Source organism: Phyllobates terribilis, unplaced genomic scaffold, assembly GCF_046119375.1.
Source record: "Phyllobates terribilis strain yellow unplaced genomic scaffold, ASM4611937v1 Scaffold_5__5_contigs__length_657084704, whole genome shotgun sequence".
Taxonomy (NCBI): Eukaryota; Metazoa; Chordata; class Amphibia; order Anura; family Dendrobatidae; genus Phyllobates; species Phyllobates terribilis.
Window position 1 is genome coordinate 56,536,854 of NW_027362765.1, and position 23,110 is coordinate 56,559,963.

At 43.5% G+C, this 23,110-nt stretch overlaps 1 protein-coding gene across 3 annotated transcripts in view; it reads left to right on the forward strand.

Annotated features, from left to right (window-relative positions):
• Positions 1-23,110, forward strand: part of LOC141271955 (uncharacterized) — a 39,431-nt gene that overhangs the window by 6,500 nt on the left and 9,821 nt on the right. The window contains exons 1-7 of one of the 3 annotated variants that reach the window (XM_073682206.1): positions 3-71; positions 17,799-17,888; positions 19,122-19,271; positions 19,401-19,580; positions 19,664-19,787; positions 19,870-19,964; positions 20,163-20,253. In XM_073682206.1, the coding sequence (XP_073538307.1) occupies positions 19,194-19,271; positions 19,401-19,580; positions 19,664-19,787; positions 19,870-19,964; positions 20,163-20,253 (568 nt within the window). In that variant the 5' untranslated portion in view covers positions 3-71; positions 17,799-17,888; positions 19,122-19,193. Of the gene's footprint in view, positions 1-2; positions 72-17,798; positions 17,889-19,121; positions 19,272-19,400; positions 19,581-19,663; positions 19,788-19,869; positions 19,965-20,162; positions 20,254-23,110 lie in introns of those variants that run through there. The other 2 variants (XM_073682207.1, XM_073682208.1) reach the window with 2 other exon arrangements.

The window sequence follows — 23,110 nt, forward strand, 5'->3', positions numbered from 1 at the left end:
TCCTGTGACCTCATCACAGGTCCTGTGCGCACAGAACAGCCATATATGTGGTGGCAGCTCTGCAGGTGGAGGTATGTGGAGATCCCCCATTACTGGGCGCAGGGGGCATTAACCCTTTCAGTAATGTGATAATATAGCAGAGAGTAGTGAATTGAATTTGAGTCAAATTTCCTGAAAATTTGACGTTTTGTGAAAACCAAAATAGAGTGTAAGCTGTTATGGTCAGCGGGGTCCTCTCTCTATCCCAGGGATGTCAAACTCAAACACACAGAGGGCCAAAATGAGAAACTTGGACAAAGTCACGGGCCAACCAGTATACAGTATAATTGGCCCCACATAGTCCTCCATACAGAATAATGGGCCCCACATAGTCCTCCATACAGTATAATGGCTCGACATAGCTTTCCATACAGTATAATGGGCACCACATAGTCCTCCATACAGTATAATGGGCCCCACATAGTCCTCCATACAGTATTATGGGCACCACATAGTCCATACAGTATTATGGGCCCCACATAGTCCATACAGTATTATGGGCCCCACATAGTCCATACAGTATTATGGGCACCACATAGTCCTCCATACAGTATAATGAGCCTCACATAGTCCTCCACACAGTATAATGGGTCCCACATAGTCCTCCATACAGTATAATGGGCCCCACATAGTCCTCCATACAGTATTATGGGCCCCACATAGTCCTCCATACAGTATTATGGGCCCCACATAGTCCTCCATACAGTATAATGGGCCCCACATAGTCCTCCATACAGTATAATGGGCCCCACATAGTCCTCCATACAGTATAATGGGCCCCACATAGTCCTCCACACAGTATAATGGGCCCCACATAGTCCTCCATACAGTATAATGGGCCCCACATAGTCCTCCATACAGTATTATGGGCACCACATAGTCGTCCATACAGTATTATGGGCACCACATAGTCGTCCATACAGTATAATGGGCCCCACATAGTCGTCCATACAGTATAATGGGCCCCACATAGTCCTCCATACAGTATAATGGGCCCCACATAGTCCTCCATACAGTATAATGGGCCCCACATAGTCGTCCATACAGTATAATGGGCCCCACATAGTCGTCCATACAGTATAATGGGCCCCACATAGTCGTCCATACAGTATAATGGGCCCCACATAGTCGTCCATACAGTATAATGGGCCCCACATAGTCGTCCATACAGTATAATGGGCCCCACATAGTCGTCCATACAGTATAATGGGCCCCACATAGTCCTCTATACAGTATAATGGGCCCCACATAGTCCTCCATACAGTATAATGGGCCCCACATAGTCCTCCATACAGAATAATGGACCCACATAATCCTCCATACAGTGAAGAGTTAAAAAATAAAAGGCTGGCATAATTTTGTGTTGCCACGTGGACCTCCCCATCATGTCCTACAGCTATGTCATCTAGTGGATTATCATACCTTGTACCGTGGTGGTCAGTACATGGGCCATCACAGGTCAGCGGTTACCAGTGGAGCACAGTTTATATGGAAGACTTGTTTTCAGTGTTATAACTAGAATTCGATGGGCCTTGGTGCAAAATTTTCACCTGAGACCTTACCTGCATGTTTGTCCGATGTATGGGCCCTTGTAGTATTCCAGATCCTCTGAAGACATTCATGTTCACTCTCTCTTGTAAAAATGTCCCCGATCTTGGTATAATGTCTCCATCCTAGTCCCCTTCCAGTAATATATATCCTGCATCCTGGTATATGTCCCAAATACTCATTTAGGACATGTCCCAAATCACCCATTTCCAATCTTCTACTTCACTTCTATTACTTTTTTGCAAACTTGAGCCGAAGCTTCTTATGACAATATGGAAGTCGAGGCTTCACCTTTTTACAAGCCACTATTTTAGACTTGTGTAAAATGTGTTGCACAGTGCTTGCATGGACATCTGTGATCTCACTATTGCGAAGCATACGAGCCACATCCACTGCCGTGTTTGTCGCGCAAGAACTAATAGGCCTTGTTGAGTCCGATATTTTGCCTGGATGTCTACCTCTTGGCTTTTGAATGGACGGATGGACTTCATTTCGTATTCTTTCAATTGTCATGGCACTTACATGATGCAGTTTAGCAATTTTCTTGGCCGAGAGACTGATATCTATGAGCTGGATGATGCTGTTTCTCTTTTCTTGGGAAATCTTCTTCATGGCTGCTCCTCGAATCGAACCAGTGACTTTCACTTGGGAATCAACCCAATAACACACTGAGCTATTAGGGAATGTGAGAACAGGTTGTAATTTGTAGTATACAGGAAGAAATAGATTTTCCACCACCAGGAGTAAAACAGTAATAATGCAGTGACATTACTAGAATCTGCATAACTAATCATATGCTAAATAGTTGCAAGTCAAATTTATGTATGAGATAGCCAAGATGATAGTCTATAAAATGATGGTAGTGACACGTTCAAAGCAGTAGTGGACCCTGAAAGTGAAAAGTTCAAAACATTGTTACTCTTTTGCTTGTCAGTGTACATTACATAGGAAACAGTGACTGCTGTAAATACATCACATAGGATACTGCAAATGCTGTATATACATCACATGGGAGACTGTGACTGCTGTGTACAGTGCTTGCGAAAGTATTCACCCCCTTGGCTTTTTGCCTATTTTGTTACGTAACAAACTGTGTTTAAATATTTTTGTAATCAAATTTGCATGTGATGCATTAGCACTAAATAGTCTAAGTTAGTTAAGTGAGAAAAGTATAGGCATAAATTAAAATTATGGGATCAAATAAGTAAAAATTGGCATGTGCATATATATTCACCCCTTTTGCTATAAAGCCCCTAAAAATTTCCAGTGCAATCAATTACCTTCATAAGGCACATGCTTAGTTAAAGGAAGTCCACGTGTGTGCAATGTAAGTGTCGCATGGTCTATCAGTTTATGCACACCTTTTCTGAAAGGCCGCAGAGGTTGCAACACCATTAAGCAAGAGGAACCACTAACCAAACAACACCATGAAAACCAAGGAGATCTCCAAACAAGTCAGGGACAAAGTTGTTGAGAAATAGAAGTCAGGGCTGGGTTATAAAAAAAATATATATATATACCCCAATCTCTGATGATCCCCCAGAGCACCATGAAATCCATTATCATCAAATGGAAAGAACATGGTACCACAACAAACCCGCCAAGAGACGGACACCCACCAAAACTCTCAGCCCAGGCATGTAGGGCATTAATCAGAGAGGCAGCACAGAGACCAAAGGTAACCCTGAAGGAGCTGCAGAGACTTGAGTATCTGTCCATACGATCACAATAAGCCGTACACTCCATAGAGGTGGCCTTTATGGAAGAGTGGGCAGAAAAAAAGCCTTTTCTTACATACAAAAAAATATAAGGCTCGTTTTGAGTTTGCCAAAACAGAAGTGGGAGACTCCCCAAATGTATGGAGGAAGATGCTGTGGTCAGATGAGATCAAAATGTAACTTTTTGGCCACCAAGTTAAACGTTATGTTTGGCACCAAACCAACACAGCTCATCACCCCAAGAACACCATCCTCTTAGTGAAACATGGTGGTAGCAGGATGTTTTTCGGCAGCAGGGACAGGGAAAATGGCCCAAGTCGAGGGAAAGCTGGATGGTGTGAAATACAGGGATATTCTTGAGCAAAACCTGTTTCAGGCTATCAGTGATTTGAGACTGGGACAGAGGTTCACCTTCCCACAAGACAATGACCAAAAGCATACTGCTAAAGCAATACTCGAGTGATTTAAGGGGAAAAGTGTAAATGTTTTGGAGTGGCCTAGTCAAAGTCCAGACCTTAATCTATGTGACAATCTGTGGTAAGATTTGAATATTGTTGTTCACCGGAGGAAACCATCTAACTTGAATGGGCAAAAATCCCAGTGGCAAGATGTGGAAAGCTCATCGAGACTTTTCCAAAGCGACTTGCAGCTGTAATTGCCGCAAAAGGAGGATCTACAAAGTACTGACTTTAGGGGGGTGAATAGTTATGCACACTGAAGTTTTCAGTTACTTTGTCCTATTTGTTGTTTGCTTCACAATATAAAGAAAACCAAATGTTAAAAGTTGTAGGCATGTTCTTTATATGATTAGGACAAAAATTAGGATATATAGACCCATTATAGTTTAAATCAATATTTATAAATTATGGAGGTACCAAATAGTATATCATATTCAGACCATTACCACCATTATAGAAGTAAAGAAGTGTAAACAACAGTTCTCAATTAGGGGGTACTAAGCAGTGTGGTTCAGTACAATGGCACATGGTCTGTATTAATTTATATTATGGTAACTCTTTGTTGCCCCAAAGAAAAGGCTACTTATTGTGTTTAGGGGTATTGTACTTATGGTAAGCTTGACAATAATGGCAACACTGTAAATATCTTTACTGTGGGACTGATCTACTGTATGGGACATTATTCACTTGCAGTTCCTATCATATACTGGATCATATGTAATTTTTTTATATACTGACTTATGCTTATATGTAACCTTAATCTGTGTATCTTTATACTTATATGTGCCATTGCTTTACTTAATATAATACCTGTGTCAATTATTTATAATTATCATATAACCACACTGTCCACTCAGTTTTTAATTAGCGTTTTAATCTGTTTGTTTTTTTGTGTTATAAAGATTTGTAAATTTTCTAAGATAATTGAGAACTGTTGTTTATACTTCTATAATGGTGGTAATGGTCTTAATATGATGTTCTTTATATGAATTTATGCAAAGCCTCAAAAGAAACAATGAAATTCAAGATTGTGAGGTAGCAAAACACAAAACATGCAAAGGATGGGATGAATATTTTCGCAACCACTTTATAAATCCCATATGAGACTGTGACTGTGGTATATACATCCCATAAGAGACACTGTGTAGCGTCGGCGTCCCTGCCTCCTGCTAGGCAGGGACGCTGTTCCCCTCACCTCTCCGCTCCGTGCCCGGCGTCCTCCTCCCGCTCTGCTGGCAGCGCGCGCTGCTTCGCGGCCACTGTGCTTAGGGTGCGCGCGCGCTCCCCCTCTCTTAAAGGGGCCGCGCGCGCCGTCCTAAGGAGTCCCCGGCCAATGGCCGGAGGACCTCACCATATTTAAGGCACCTCCTCCAAAATGGAGGTGCCCGAGCAATGTTGTTGCCTGCCTGCCCAGAGACTCTTACCCGCTCACCTGGGAGCGTCCGCCTGCTACCTGCCTGCTAGCCTACCTGGAGGCTCTGCCGTCACGTGCTGTGACCACCTACCTGTCCAGAGACTCTTGCCCGCTCACCTGGGAGCGTCCACCTGCTACCTGCCTGCTAGTCTACCTGGAGGCTTAGCCATCACTTGCTGTGACCACCTGCCTGTTCAGAGACTCTTGCCCGCTCACCTGGGAGCGTCCACCTGCTACCTGCCTGCTAGTCTACCTGGAGGCTTAGCCATCACTTGCTGTGACCACCTGCCTGTTCAGAGACTCTTGCCCGCTCACCTGGGAGCGTCCACCTGCTACCCGCCTGCTATACTATCTGGAGGCTTAGCCGTCACTTGCCGTGACCACCCGCCTGTCAAGAGACTGTCCCCGCCACTTGCTGTGACCTCCTGCCCTTCTATCCAGAGACTGTCCCCGCCACTTGCCGTGACCTCCTGCCCTTCTACCCAGAGACTGTCCCCGTCACTTGCCGTGACTACCTGCCCGCCTACCCTGGGAGCCACCCGCTTCCTTACAAGGGCTGCCCCTTTGTATCGTTGCTCAGAGGTTCCACCTCCCAGACCCGTTACACACTGCAACTGGTGTATATACATTCCATAGGAGACACTGCGACTGGTGTATATGCATCCCATAGGGAACACTGCGACTGATATATCTGAAAATACAGAAAAATCTTTAAATGAGAAGGTGTGCCCAAACTTTGTCTGTACTGTGTGTGTGTATATATATATATATATATATATATATATATATATATATATATATATATATATATATATATATATATATATATATATATATATATATATATACACACATATACAGTACAGACCAAAAGTTTGGGCACACCTTCTCATTTAAAGATTTTTCTGTATTTTCATGACTATGAAAATTGTACATTCACACTGAAGGCATCAAAACTATGAATTAACACATGTGGAATTATATACTTAACAAAAAAGTGTGAAACAACTGAAAATATGTCTTATATTCTAGGTTCTTCAAAGTAGCCATCTTTTGCTTTGATGACTGCTTTGCACACTCTTGGCATTCTCTTGATGAGCTTCAAGAGGTAGTCCCCGGAAATGGTCTTCCAACAATCTTGAAGGAGTTCCCAGAGATGCTTAGCACTTGTTAGCCCTTTTGCCTTCACTCTGCGGTCCAGCTCACCCCAAACCATCTCGATTGGGTACAGGTCTGGTGACTGTGGAGGCCAGGTCATCTGGCGTAGCACCCCATCACTCTCCCTCTTGGTCAAATAGCCCTTACACAGCCTGGAGGTGTGTTTGGGATCATTGTCCTGTTGAAAACTAAATGATGGTCCAACTAAACACAAACCGGATGGAATAGCATGCCACTGCAAGATGCTGTGGTAGCCATTCTGGTTCAGTATGCCTTCAATTTTGAATAAATCCCCAACAGTGTCACCAGCAAAGCACCCCCACACCATCACACCTCCTCCTCCAAGCTTCACGGTGGGAACCAGGCATGTAGAGTCCATCCGTTCACCTTTTTTGCGTCGCACAAAGACACGGTGGTTGGAACCAAAGATCTCAAATTTGGACTCATCAGACCAAAGCACAGATTTCCACTGGTCTAATGTCCATTGCTTGTGTTCTTTAGCCCAAACAAGTCTCTTCTGCTTGTTGCCTGTCCTTAGCAGTGGTTTTCTAGCAGCTATTTTACCATGAAGGCCTGCTGCACAAAGTCTCCTCTTAACAGTTGTTGAAGAGATGTGTCTGCTGCTAGAATTCTGTGTGGCATTGACCTGGTTTCTAATCTGAGCTGCTGTTAACCTGCGATTTCTGAGGCTGGTGACTTGGATAAACTTATCCTCAGAAGCAGAGGTGACTCTTGGTCTTCCTTTCCTGGGGCGGTCCTCATGTGAGCCAGTTTCTTTGTAGCTCTTGATGGTTTTTGCAACTGCACTTGGGGACACTTTCAAAGTTTGCCCAATTTTTCAGACTGACTGACCTTCATTTCTTAAAGTAATGATGGCCACTCATTTTTCTTTACTTAGCTGCTTTTTTCTTGCCATAATACAAATTCTAACAGTATATTCAGTAGGGCTATCAGCTGTGTATCCACCTGACTTCTGCACAACACAACTGATGGTCCCAACCCCATTTATAAGGCAAGAAATCCCACTTATTAAACCTGACAGGGCACACCTGTGAAGTGAAAACCATTTCCGGTGACTACCTCTTGAAGCTCATCAAGAGAATGCCAAGAGTGGTTTGGGGTGAGCTGGACCGCAGAGTGAAGGCAAAAGGGCCAACAAGTGCTAAGCATCTCTGGGAACTCCTTCAAGATTGTTGGAAGACCATTTCCGGTGACTACCTCTTGAAGCTCATCAAGAGAATGCCAAGAGTGTGCAAAGCAGTCATCAAAGCAAAAGGTGGCTACTTTGAAGAACCTAGAATATAAGACATATTTTCAGGTGTTTCACACTTTTTTGTTAAGTATATAATTCCACATGTGTTAATTTATAGTTTTGATGCCTTCAGTGTGAATGTACAATTTTCATAGTCATGAAAATACAGAAAAATCTTTAAATGAGAAGGTGTGTCCAAACTTTTGGTCTGTACTGTACATGGATTGGTGGGAGAGAGGCAGCATATATACATGGATTGGTGGAGGGGAGGCAGCATATATACATGGATTGGTGAGGAGGGAGGCAGGATATATACATGAATTGGGACATATACCAACAGGAGGATGAGCACATTCTTTATTTCTGCGGTCTCATACCCCTGCTCCTTTCTGTGGTTGCTCTATGCTGGCCTCGCCTGCTTTCTGTGCGAGTTGTTTTTAAAACCTCAGTATTCAGGTTAATTTGCCGTGTTGACACTTGGCGATAAATAAGTGGATTTTGGGTTGCAGTTTGGGCACTTGGTCTGTAAAAGGTTTGCCATCACTGACATAGGGCATCTTGTTGTTCTACCTCCATATAATGCTTCATTTATGCTATTAGTTCCATAATGGGGGGGGGGGTATTGGGATCTAGCCAGTGTTTTAGGAGCTGTTTTTTTGCCAATATATGCCAGGTATGTGTGTCATGCTTTTTATGTGGAGTTGTTTGTGCTGAATTTATTTTGTGGCATTTAGCACCTGCTTTTTGACGCTGTTGTTGTTTTTTCATCCTTTCCTATAGGGAAACATAAGAGGATAATGGCAGAAAAAAACATCATATTCACAGTAAAGTAAAAAAAAAAAAAAAAAAAACATTCCAATGATGTCAAAAGTAAAACGCTGTATATGGAGACTTTTCAATATTGCAGTCTATAGACATTAACCCTTTTGCGCCAGAGCCTGTTTTTGCCTTCATGACCAGGCCAATTTTTTAAATTCTGACCACTGTCACTTTATGAGGTAATAACTCTGGAATGCTACAATGGATCCCACTGGTTCTGAGACTGTTTTTTCGTGACATCTTGTACATAATGATAGTGGTAAAATTTCGTCAATATGACTTGCGGTACTTTGTGAAAACATCGGAAATTTGGCGAAAATTTTGAAAATTTCACAATTTTCGAACTTTGAATTTTCATGCCGTTAAATCAGAGAGATATGTCACACAAAATAGTTAATAAATAATATTTCCCACATGTCTACTTTACATTAGCACAACTTTGGAACCAACATTTTTTTGTTAGGAAGCTATAGGGGTTAAAAGTTGACCAGTGATTTCTAATTTTTCCAACAAAATTTACAAAACGATATTTATAGGGACCACATCACATTTGAAGTAACTTTGAGGGGCCTTTATGACAGAAAATACCCAAAAGTGACACCATTCTAAAAACTCCTCAAGGTGTTCAAAACCACATTCAAGAAGTTTATTAACCCTTTAGGTGCTTCACAGGAATTTTGGAATGTGGAAGAAAACAATGAACTTTTAACTTTTTTTCACAAAAATGTTACTTTAGACCCAAATTTGTTTGCTTTTGCAAGGGTAACAGGAAAAAATGGACTACTAAATTTGTTGTGCAATTTCTCCTGAGCACTCTGAAATTGTGGGAGAAAACTACTGTTTGGGCACACAGCAGGGTTCGGAAGGGAAGGCGCGCCATTTGACTTTTTGATTGTAAAATTTGCTTGAATAATTAGCGGACGCCATGTCGTGTTTGGGGAGCCCCTTATGTGCCTAAACAGTGGAAACCCCCCACAAGTGACACCATTTTGGAAACTAGACCCCTCAGGGAACTTTTCTAGATGTGTGGTGAGCACCTTGAACCGCCAGGTGCTTCACAGAAGTTTATAATATTGAGCTGTAAAAATAAAATTTTCAAATTTTTCACACAAAAATGTTTTTCAGACCCCAATTTTGCATTATCATAATGGTAACAGTATAAATTGCACTATGAAATTTGTTGTGCCATTTCTCCTGAGTACGCTGATAAACCATATGTGGGGGAAAACTACTGTTTGGGCACACGGCAGGGTTCAGAAGGGAAGTTGCGCCATTTGACTTTTTGAATGTAAAATTAGCTTGAATAATTAGTTGACGCCATGTCGCATTTGGGGAGCCCCTGATGTGCTTAAACAGTGGAAACCCCCACAAATGACCCCATTTTGGAAACTAGACCCCTCAAGGAACTTATCTAGATGTGTAGTGAGCAGCTTGAACCCCCAGGTGCTTCACAGAAGTTTATAACGTAGAGCTGTGAAAATAAAAAAATCAAACTTTTTCCACAAAAATGATCTTTTAACCCCAATTTTTTTTATTTTCACAAGGGTAAGAGGAGAAAATGGACTCTGGAAACTGCTGTGCTATTTCTCCTGAGTACGCTGATACCCCATATGTGGTGGAAAACTACTTTTCAGGCACAATACAAAGTTCATAAGGGAAGGAGCACCATATTACAGTGCAGATTTTACTGTTGTGGTTTTCAAGAGACATGACCCACTGGGAGAGCCCCTGCCATCCCAGAACAGCAGAAACCCCTCCATAAGTGACCCCATTTTACAAACTACACTTCTCAATGAATTCATCTAGGCGTGCAGTGATCATGTTGACACCACATGTGACTCATAGAAATTTATACCATTGGGCAGTGAAGAAAAAATAATTATATTTTTACCACAAAAAAAATGTTTTGGCCTCATATTTTACATTTTCACACAGGGCAATGGGTAAAAATGGTGCCGAAATGTGTCACACCATTTCTTCTAAACGTGGCAATACTCCATATGTGGATGTACAGTACCGCTTACCCATACGGCGAGACCCGGGAGGGAAAGAGCGCTATTTGACTCTTGGAGAACAAATTATTGTAGAATAGCTTGCGGACTCCATATACAGAGCCCCTAAGTGCTAGAAGAGCAGAATCCCCCCTCAAGTGACCGCAGTTTGGAAATTATACCCCTTTGGGAATTTACCTACAGGTGTAGGGACAATTTTGACTTCATGGGTGTTTTCCGGAAACAAACAGCAATGGATGTTGCTGAGTGGAAATTTCAAACTGCCGTTGTAGTGACCAGTATGCTGTAGTGACCAGTACGTTGTGTCCAGCTCATGCTTCTGGAGACATGCACCTGTAAATTAGGCGGGCTCTCATCGCTACAGGAATGCCAAACATGTGGACCCTAAATGTAGTTTAGGCACATTGTGGGGCTCAAATGGGAGGTGGGCATTTGGATTTGGGAGCACAGAGTTTTCTGAATTTCTTTTGGGGGGCAAGGGCCATTTCGCTTTTCCAGAGCCTTTGTGCTACCAGTAACGTGCAAGCCCCTTATATTTTCATTAACAGATGATGGAACTGAGTGGGGACTTGCTTTTTTTGAGGATTGAGTTGAAGTTTTTATTGGGAACATTTTACATAATGTTTATCCGGAGCTCTAGGCTGAGCACTTACATCGGGGTTTCCATCTAAATCTCCAAGTGATGTAATTCAGATGAAACCCCCGTGGGATCTATTCACTATAATAAGGCAGCAGAGTTACTTTGGACTCAGTCTGGCCTCTGTTTAGCGGTGTCCTTTTTTTCAGAAGTGCACAAAACTGTGACTAACCGCACTTTTATGCAAGCCTTAAAAAACTGACACCGTGGGATCATAGGTCAGACGACGTCCACGGTGCCTCCATCTGCCTCATTACAGGGAATCTTCCGCTGGGGGTTCCGTTTGAATCACGTATTTCAGAGATTTACATGGAAACCCCGGTGTAAGCGCTCAGCGCAGGATAAATGTGAGCCAAGCCTTACTGCGTTGTTTTGGGAAGCAGAATGAACAAATTAGCAGCAGGTGAAGAATTGGTTTTATTTATTTTTTACGCCGTTCCTCGTGCAGTGTAAGTGATTAGACGACTTTATTCTTCGTCTTGTCGGTGCGATTACAGCGATACCAGATTTATATCGGGTTTTTATGTTTGACAGCTGTCACACACTAAAAGACGCTTTTTTTTTTTTGCAAAATTTAGTTTTTGCATCGGCATATTTTGAGAGCTATAATTTTTCCATATTTCAGCCTGACAGAGTCATGTGAGTGACGAGTTGACGTTTTTATTAGTACCATTTTTGGGCACGTGACATTTTTTGATCGCTTTTATATTCCGTTTTTTGGGAAGTAAAATGAACAAAAAACAGCAATTCAGGATTTGTTTTTTGAAGGTTTTTTTAGTGCCGTTCCGCATGTGGTAAAAGTGATAAGGCATATTTATTATTCGGGTCAGTACGTTTACAGTGATACTACACTTATATAGTTTTTTTATGTTTTAGCGCTTTTACACAATAAAAACTATTTTATAGAAAAAATAATTGTTTTTGCATCGCTTTGTTCTGAGAGCTATAACTTTTTTATTTTTCGGCTGATGGAGCTGCATGGCGGCTTTTCTTTTTGCGGGACAAGATGACCTTTTCAGCGGTACCATTTTTATTTACATTTGGCTTTTTGATCGCATTTTATTCCACTTTTTGTTTGGCAATATGATGAAAAGCATAGTTTTTTGCTCCGTTTTTTTTTTTTTACGATGTGCACAGAAGGGGTTAATTAGTGTGACTGTTTTATAGATCGGGTTGTTCCGGACGCGGCAATACCAAATATGTGTACTTTTTTTGTTTTTGCATAAATATACGGATTTATTGTTTTCATTTTTTTTACTTTTTTACTTAGTCCCTGTATGGGACTTCAATTTTTATTTTTGTGATCACTGGTCTCATGCAATGCAATAGACATGTATTGCCATTGCTTTAGAGCTGACAGTTTTACACTGTCAGATCTCGTGTTAGACTCAGCTGCTGGCTTAGACTCGCTGCATCTAGAAGATAGCAAAGGGTTAACATCATTGGGACCTGAACCAATCAGGTCCCGATGATGTCCCCTGTCAGAGCTACTGCTCTGCACCACACCCGTAGCGCTTGCAGGACCCTGGGGGTCCTGAGCGCTGTGGGACCACCGACCGATTATAAACATCGGCACAGAGCCCAGCCAGCGCCGACGCTTATGTACAGTGGGCGGTCGGGAAGCAGTTAATAGGTTTGTCCACTACTCGGACAAACCCTTTTCAACCACCATATTTCCTCCATAAAGCATAATAATAGCTATACTCACCATGTGTAGGCACCATTTCAGTGATGTCGGCGCCTGCTCTTCCAGGGCTCATGTGACGTTATTAAGTCACGTGAGCCCTGCAGCCAATCGGCGGCAGCTGCCCTTTCACTTCCATTGAGACTGCAGCAGCAAAAGCTCTCACTTCTTCTGGGTGTCTGTTTTGTGCAAAAGAAGTTAGGGAAGTGGCTGCTGATTGGCTGCAGGGCTCACGTGACAAACAGTGCCACACAAACCCCAGGAGAGCAGACGCTGACATTGCTGGAATGGCACCTACACGGGAGATTTGCATAGCTATTATTATTTTACATGAGGGAAATAGTGATTGAGAAGGGGTTGTCTGATTAGTGAAAAACCCCATTAAATTAACTTCTGTCCGCAGCAGTTTTGGGGGAAAAAAAGCCTTTAAAGGGACTCTGTCATAACAGGCTGCTCAAACTAAGTACAGGTGCACGGTGCATCATGGTGTGGTCAAACATTTAAGTACACCTTCCCACCTGCTTGTTTTACTATTGATCTCTGCTTTTCTTTGTCTCTATGAAGCCATAGCTATCAATCAAAGAAGGGGAGGAGGATGGAGATAGAGAGAAAAAAAGCAGATGGGAAGGTGCACATAAATGTTTGGCCCCATGATGCACCGATTGCCTGCACTTTGAGCAGCCTGTGCTGACAGAATCCCTATAACCTCGTAATTATTGAGCACTTTTTTGTTTTTGCACTTTTGTTTCTCCCTCCCCTTCTTTCAAGAGCCATAACTTGTTTATTTTCCCACTGACAAAACCATGTGAGGGCTTATTTTTTGTGGAACTAGTTGTACTTTTGAACGGTACCATCCATTTGAACTGAAATTGTGGAAAACCAAATGCAATTCCACAATTGTTTTGGAAGTTTGGTTTTCTCTGTGTTCATTCTGCAGTAAGGCTATGTGCCCACGTTGCGGAAATGAAGCAGGAAATTTCTGCTTCATTTCCGCATGTCCTCTCCCGGAAAAACGCATGCGGAATTCAGCAAGCGTTTATCGCGCGTTTATCGCGTGTTTTTCACGCGTTTTCGACATGCGGAATTGCCTTGCGTTTTTTCATGCATTAAATAAGGCAATTCCGCATGCGGAAACGCAAAATTAATGAACATGCTGCGGATTTTTGAGCGCAGCATAAACGCTGCGGAAAAATCCGCAGCATGGGCATAGAACTTGCGGATTCTCATTGGGGACCATGGGGTGCGGCTTACCAAGCGTTTTACAAGCGTTTCCGCTGCGGAAAATCCGCAGCAAAAACTCTTGTAATCCGCAACGTGGGCACGCAGCCTAAAAATTACCTGGAAATATCATTGTCCAGGTCAGTAAGATTGCAACGGTACAAAAATTGCATTTTTTTTTTTTATTTAAGTGGAGAAAAAAAATTCAGAAATTAATTACAAATTTGTCGTTGTAATCAAAAATCTGTAACATTTAGATTTTTCAGCCGAATGAGCTATGTGAGGTCTCATTTTTTGCGGGGTAACCTGATATTTTTATTGATTCTATTTAAGGGTATATACAATGCTTTGATCACTTTTTATTGCATTTTTCTGTGGCGTTGCGGCAACCAAAAACCCTCAATTCTGTCATTTTTGATTTTTTTTTCTCTTTACAGTTTTTACAGATCGGGTTAGTCATATTTTCATACATCTGACTTTTCTGAAGATGTTGATTTCAAATATGTGTGTTTTGTTATGTTTTTTACATATCTTCATTGTTAATTGCAGAAAAGGGAGGTCATTTGAATTGTTATATATTTTTTTATTTTTAATTTTAAAACTTTTTTTTAACTTTGCTAGTCTCCTTAGGGGACCAGTGATTGGCTGATCTTTTCTACTGTACACAGCAATGATACAGTATTGCTGTATAGAGTAAAAAAATCACTTTCTTCTATGACGCCCACCCGCAGGCTGGATGACGCGCCCAGGGGATGGGGAAACGACTCGGCGCCCGGTCCTTGCTGTTGGTGTTTGGGGATGCAGCGGTGGCCGGCTCCCGGGGCCGTACCCTGGGGTCACTCTTAAAAGCAAAGGGAAGGGGGAAAAGGTGTATGGGAAAGGGGGAATGTTCGTGACGCCACCCGTGGTGTCTGGTGAGGATCACCAGCGCTGCGACAGTCCTCTGAGGCCGGTGTTCAGGCAGCTATAGATGGTTCGGCTCCCCACAGCTGGAGCGGGGCCTCAGGGGAGCGTAGAGAGGGTTTGGAATAGAGCGCTGGCGGGTGCAGAGCCGCGGAGGAAAGAACAGACAGAGGCAGTAGTTGAAGTCATCCAAGTCTTTACTCACAGTAGCGTTTTCTCAGCTCAGAGCTTCTCTCTGCTGTTTCACGGCGAGCTGCGGCCACCAGGGTTGGGGTTCAGCACACTCCAGGTAGTTCAGGAGCGCTTGACAGGACCCCCGCTCTAAACTGTTCCTCTCCTGTTGTACTTCTCCCGCCTTGTGTCCCCCACTGAGTCCCGTACGGGTACTGCGATGTCCCTTGTGGGTAACGTGTAGTTCCCGGACCGACTGGGTGCCCTTTTTGGTGACTTGTGGTGACTTGTGGTGAGAACGTGGCGTAAGGCCGGGTCCCTCTGGATAAACTCACATTAGGGCATACAGGTGGCGACTCCGCTCCGTCCGTATCCCCCTGGGATCCACATAGGCCTCCAGACTTTTCCGACAGAGACGTGAAGTGCAAAGTCAGATAATCTGGGACCGGTACCCCCTCTTGCGGCAGGGTCTCTCTGGCTGAGCCAGAATAAGGTATGCAGGTGGCGACTCAGCTCCGTCCGCACCCCCTGAGATCCTTTCGCCTGTGGAGCCTATCTCCTCTGCTCCCCTCCTGGGCCTTCTTGGTTGGACTCTGACCGGGGACAGAGCCGGTTTTAACTCTGTCCCAATTCCCCGTCTCGAGGCCTGAGACCGGGAACCGCGGACCCTGAGGCGGCTGCAGCCTTATGCTGACCTGCCGTCCCAAAGACCCACGACCAAAGACCCGGTTCTTAAAATGGCATCCAGTTATATATGATTCTATTAAGTGCTTAAGTAAAGTGCTTCCTCCACCCTCACTCACTATGTGGTTCCCCCTAACTTTGGTTCCCCCCAACTCCTCCATTCAGGCCCGGGGCAGCACTATGGTGCTTTAGGCCCCCTTTAGAACTGGAGTGGTGTAGTGTTGAGTGTGTGGTTGGGGTCCTATGAGGTACTCCATCCTTATCTGGGAGTGGAGATACCACACCTCGTTCTGAGGTGCAGTACCCCTGTGGCGACTGAACCCTCAGGGGCGCCACATGGACATCACAGAGGAGATCACATGACAGGCACGGGGCGTATAGCCCACCCTCTGCTGTCATAGCAAACCTTTAGTACCCTGCTATTGGACAGGTTTTTTTTTCTCAGGTGACTAGTCCGCTGCGGTTCATGTCCGGCTTCTCCCAGCCCTGATCCATTTGGCTGACTGGTTTCTCCTTATACACACAGGGCCGCCATAAGGGCATTACTGCTCTTTCTGCTGTATGGGGCCCCGTGAGCATCAGTACAGAAGGGGGCCCAGGCCCAGTTGGGGCCCCCCCTCTTGTGCTTCTGCTCACGGAGCCCCATGCTGTAACAAAGTGCCGAGCGCCGGGGCGTGCACCGCCTTAGGCGACGCACATCTCAGCGCTGGGTTCCTTATCGGAGCTGCACAGCTCCCTCATACTTCTGACTTCTTCCTGACTCGCCGTCACATGACCAGAAGTCAGGGGAACCTGGTGGCGTACCTCTCCTCGGTCGCAGCAGGGACCCTAGGAGCACCAGGATGCTGCCTGCAGGGGTCGTATGACGTGTATGACAACTTTATTTTTTTAAATAGAATTAATTAAATAGGAGTAGGGGGAGGATGAGCTGCACATGGGGAATTGGGAGTGGGGGAAGGATGAGCTTCACATGGGGATTTGAGAGTGGGCGGGGGTGAGCTACACATGGGGAATTGGGAGTGGGGGGAGGATGAGCTGCACATGGGGAATTGGTAGTGAGGGAGGATGAGCTCCACATGTGGAATTGGGAGTGGGGGGGGGTGAACTGCACATGGGGAATTGGGAGTGGGGGGGGTGAGCTGCACATGGGGAATTGGGAGTGGGGGGGGTGAGCTGCACATGGGGAATTGGTAGTGGGGGGGTGAGCTGCACATGGGGAATTGGTAGTGGGGGAGGATGAGCTGCACATGGGGAATTGGGAGTGGGGGAAGATGAGCTGCACATGGGGAATTGGGAGTGGGGGAAGATGAGCTGAACATGGGGAATTGGGAGTGGGGGAAGATGAGCTGCACATGGGGAATTGGGAGTGGGGGGATGAGCGCATGGGGAATTGGGAGTGGAGGGTGGGATGAGCGCATGGTGGATTGGGAGTGGAGGGTGGGATGAGCGCATGGTGGATTGGGAGTGGAGGGTGGGATGAGCGCATGGTGGATTGGGAGTGGAGGGTGGGATGAGCGCATGGTGGATTGGGAGTGGAGGGTGGGATGAGCGCATGGTGGATTAGGAGTGGAGGGTGGGATGAGCGCATGGTGGCTTGGGAGTGGAGGGTGGGATGAGCGCATGGTGGATTGGGGAGAGCAAATGATGAATTGGGAGATGAGAATGGGGAGAGCACATGATGAATGGGGGTGGGGAGAGCAAATGGGGAGATGGGGGAGAGTAAATAATGATGAATAGAGGGTGGGGGTGGGGAGAGCACGAACATGACCTAATGAATTGGGGCCGAGGGTGCATGTAAATATAATGAATTGGAGCAGGAGGTACAGAGTAGGGGGCGTTGAGGATGCAGGAGTGTGACTGGTAATAAAGTGGGGGAAAGAGAACAGGGTCTAATTTATATATTAGGTGGTGAAGTGGCTATTTACAATTAGTGGGGGCACAGTGGTGGATTACTATTCATATTTGGAATGGTGGGCTGCATAATGACTAATTATATATTAATGGTGGTTGCATGTCTGTATTCAGCTGTGTAATGTAGAAATTGGGAAATGTGCTCTAGATAACTGTGTGTTATTTTATGCAGAGACGAGTCCTGGCTGGAAGAAGTGATGGCCGTCTGTGCTGGATGAAGGAGAAAAACGAAGATGAAGGACTTCACCTAGAGACGTCACCGGTGAGTTAGTGTGTTATCTGTACACTGACACTATACATTATATACTATGTACAGAGCTCCTGTGTATAATGTCACTGGTGATCACTGTATTACCTGTACACTATATACAGAGCTCCTGTGTATAATGTCACTGGTGATCATTGTATTACCTGTACACTGACACTATATACAGAGCCCCTGTGTATAATGTCACTGGTGATCACTATATTACCTGTACACTTACATTATACACTGTATACCATGCACAGAGCTCCTGTGTATATGTGTATAATGGCGCTTATAGTAATATTAGCATTGTGTTTTTTTATTAATGATCAGTATTGTAGTATTCGGTCACTATGTGGTGGTAATATGTGGTCTGATCACGGTGTGGCGGTTTTTGTCCCTTGTATGTGATATTATTCGGTCACTATGTGGTGGTAATATGTGGTCTGGTCATGATGTGGTGGTATTTGATCCTTGTATGTCGTATAATTGGTCATTTTAAAAAATGTATATGACACATTCCGTTAAAGAAAAATAAATAAAAATATACCTAAAAAGAGTAGGTTAGAGTAGAGTAGGACCCAGTCAGAAGAGTCTACTTGTCATGGTGGCGGCTTTAAAAATCTTTTGGCCAAAACAAAAGCTTATAGCTATGTGTGTGATCTGGTGTTCACTAGGAACTGGTAATGTGTGTTTTTCCAACAGTGGGCAGCGGGACTGTAGAAGGTTCGAGGGATGGAGGCAGAGCTGGGGTGAAGCCTGGGTGGAGTCTCAAGGGGGCCCGAAAATTTTGCCACTATGGGGCCCTGAAATTCCTGGTGGCAGCCCTGTATACACATATAAGGAATGACCTGTCAGCTCAACTTGAGCCACAGTCAGTCAGATTGACTTTGAAACGCTATGTCAATAAACTACTTCTCTCCAATCTTGGTCTTGGATCCTGATTTTGGAATTCCAGCAGCAGGGAATAGATCCACTTCCCTTGGTATCCTATAGAAAAGCTTAGCAGACAATGAAGGTGTTGTCCTCATCATATAGTACAGTAGTTATTTGCTGATGTAGATTCCAGTGTTGCCGAGTAAGACATGAATTATCATTATGGAAGAAGATTGTTATCATGGAGGAGCTGTCATTGTAAACTATTCCACTCATGTTCCAGTCCATACGAGAAAAGAGAATACAACACCTAAATGTTATTTCTCATTTTCCCTCAGGATCTGCATGATTTTAAATTTTTGTTTCATTCAGGTCCCTACAATATTGGATCCTCTCAGTGGAGATCTTCTATAAAAGAATTTTTTTTTAATTGACCCATCAAGGATGGATAGGAACAGGGACAAGATGGCGGAGAGGATATTACACCTCACCCTAGAGATCCTCTTCCGGCTTACTGGAGAGGTGAGAGATTCTAATGACGTCACATTACATCATTCTTATCTATGGGAATAACAGATGGACAGAACTGGAGAGGTGAGGACTCTGGAAATGTCTGTAGTGAGATTTATTAATGTGTCTCTCCATAACCAGGATTACACAGTAGTGAAGAAGACATCTAGTGAGCGCTGTCAGGCCCCTGTGTCTGAGCGATGGGGAAGAACCCTGAGCCCAATCATGGGGCCTCCATCTCACCCCCTGATACATGAGGACATCAATGACCAGAAGATCCTAGAACTCACCTACAAGATGATTGAGCTGCTGACTGGAGAGGTGACACTGCTTGGAATTCTGTGATATTATGCAGTAACGCTATGAAGGGATCGGGGGAATGACGGTATTATTGTATGTGTCAGGTTCCAATAAGGTGTCAGGATGTCACTGTCTATTTCTCCATGGAGGAGTGGGAGTATTTAGAAGGACACAAAGATCTGTACAAGGACGTCATGATGGAGGTTCCTCAGCCCCTCACATCACCAGGTAATAGAGGGGATAAATACAAACGGCCTATAATTATCTGTATATAAATAATGAATTCTGTCCCTGTATGTGTTTCCTCCAGTTCTATCCAGTAAGAGGACAACACCAGAGAGATGTCCACGTCCTATTCCATATGACTGTTCAGAAGAAAATTCCAATGTTCCTCAGGATCATCAGGTAGATAGAGAGAAAGTGTCATGAGATCTCCCCTATGATGTGTAGACGGCTGTGAAGGTCTTGTGTTCAGTCTTGTTTTATCCACCAGTATTATATGTTTTATACTTATGTAATGAGAACGGTGGAGATGGCAGGATTAGAGCTGATCATAGATGTGACTTCTTCATCTGTCTGTGACTTTTACAATATTTGTTTCAGGGTAAAGATTTGACCCATATTAATACCACAGAGACATATGTGAGGGGTGATGAGCGGTGTAAAGAGGAAATTCCTAAAGATAACCGCCCAGGTGAGTAGTGACCACTAACTGCAGAGAAGTCTGATTCTTTTGAGTCACTAGATTTACAATTAAGTGTTGATTTTACACAGATTTTGAAAACGTACTTTTATTAATGCAGGTATAGGAAACATTCAATGGGTAAAATTGAAATGGCATTTTTTTTACAACACGGAAAATTAAAATCCATGGCTGGTCACCAAAAATGTGGTTTCTGAACCCAGTCACAGGCCACACGAGACACTTGCATTTCATTTAGCTTTTCAGCAAATACATTACCAATGCTTTCCTCCACTTAACAAAAACTTGGCATTTCTTTCCATATATTAAATGAAAAAGCATTAGATCGTCACAAGTACAAAACCACAACAATTAAAAGTAATGGCAGTGGGCAAAGATATTTGACCACAGCAGAGACACATTGCTCCAAACACTGAAATAACTAAACAATCAATTAAGAAGATGCATAAATCTGTTACAAAGTCCATCGTGGTAAGGGTCCATGACGAATCAGACACAGGAGATGATATCAAGCTGCAGGTTTGAGGTGAGAACTTTTGGTCTGTGTAAAAGTAGAACATGCCTCTACAAAGTTCTTAACAAGTCGAGATAATGTAGACCAACAAAAGTGTTAAGAACAAAAATCTAATTAATTATGCACACATGGATGTCAACCAATGTGAAGAAATGTTCCAATAATAGACTCTTTTTTTCTTCGATTCTGTTGAATGACGATATTTACAAGGTGGGATATCACGGATGCAGACAATAAACTCTTGTATAATACGACTGGGTATGATAATGACTTAAGGGTCAGTAGCCTGGTCTGTAGGGTTGAAAGAACAAGCTAAGGCATCTCCTTTAACAGTTTTGTTCACAAGGCAGAAGTGTAGTATACAATGTAATATTACAACCAAGACCAAACTTATCTAGGATTCAAGTGATTATCATATGTGATTATTGGGTGAAGAGGCGTCTCCAGTCGCTGTCTCCATTTCTCCTATGCCGGTTTGATATCAAGCAGTTCTTAGTAATAAATGCCGAAATTCATCTCCGTAGAGGAAAAGGCTTTGGATAGGAATCCACAAGTTAACTTTCTTTTATATTTCCTGTTTGAGACAGAATGACTAGAACATAAGTGTCCACTTTGATATAGAAAGGCTTTGAGAGATCATGCTGATGGAAATTTAATTGTCATGGGGATACCTCAACAGAGAGGGGCCAAAAGATCACAGCGTCTGGTCACACGAAATCCAGCACTGATTAGAACTCATTCACCATCCTATTAGACAGTGCAGATTTTTTCCTTGCTGTTTCATTGCAAGGGTTAATCAGTTCAGTCGATCTCCTGGAGGTCTCCATCCTGAATTGTCTCAGCTGTTCTGTGTTGGCAACTCCCCTCTGGTATAAATGCTCGCCACTGGCACTTGGGAACTGCCAGTGATAGTTCTACTTCCTAGTTAGGTGCTGAAGCAGAAATTCAGTGTTTGGAGTAGGCGGTTGGACAGTTTTTCAAGACATTTCTGCTTGGAGTTGGTTTGCATGCTTATCTTCATCCTCTCCTATTTTGTTTCTCTTACCTATCCGTCCCCTATGTTCCACTCTGTTGTTTTGTGAGCATATTTGTGTGATTGTAGTTTTCTTTCATCCCTGTTCTTGTCTACCCTTGTCTATCTGGTTGGTATAATCCTATACACTTCAGCCTCACACCTCCCTGAGTGTGGAAGGGAACAGATAAAGTTTAAGATAGGAGTATAGCTTGTACGTAACCCCGGCATCTCCACCTTCAGGGGTAATCCGGGGGACAGGGATAGAGTAGGGCGACCCCTAGTTTGAGGAATCAGGTAGGCGCCACCGTCCGTAGTGACTACGTGACATTAATGCAGAGGAAAAGGCCCTTTTTAATACACAATCTGCTTTAGCTGGAGGAGATCCTTTCTTTGAGTTGACATTTTACTTGTTATCTGTGGTATTTGGGGCCACCAGAGACAAGAAATTGTATTTACAAAGCCATTGAAGGAGAGTGCAAACATGTCCCTAATGGGAATTAAAATCTGAAGAAAACACCAAGTTATCATCTAAGTACACCACTGACAAAGAAGTAATATTAGCAGTTTTCCTTTCACACCTCCAGAGACAAGTAAATATGTATGGGCTAAAAATACGATTGAAGATAAGGTTTTTGTAATGTTTTCAAAGTCTTGACCCCATAATGATTAGCAAATGCTTCAATTACACACAATTATTAACATCTTAAGGTCGCACCCTGTTGATCAGAAAGATGGATTGTCACGTATTCTTCTACTTTCTATGAACCTTCATTCAAAAACAGTTGTAGATATCAGGGCTGTGGAGTTGGTAAGCTAAACCTTCGACTCCTACTCTGACTCCTCAATTTCCATGACTCCAACTCCACGACTCCGACTCCCTCATACATGGCTCATGTTTAAGTGATAAATTTACTGTAGCATAGATTCATCTCCGCTAAAAGTCTAGACCCTTAGATCAGGAATAGGACAGACATTTATAGGATATTTCATAACTTTCCCAAATTCTTATGGAAACATTTCCAGCACATCCTGCATTGAACTACTGTACCCAATTTATTATATATTTTAGGAGTCGGTCCATTTTATTCCGACTCCTCCAAAATGGACACCGACTCCACGACTCTGACTCCACAGCCCTGGTAGATATGTAGGGAAAAAAGTGCTTAGTGCATACAGACATGGCCAAAAATGTTGGCACCCTTGAAATTGTTGCAGAACATGAAGAATTTTTCCCAGAAAATTATTGCAATTCTGTTTAGAAGTATATTTGGGGTCATTGTCCTGCTGAAGACCCATGACCTAAGATTTAAACCCATCTT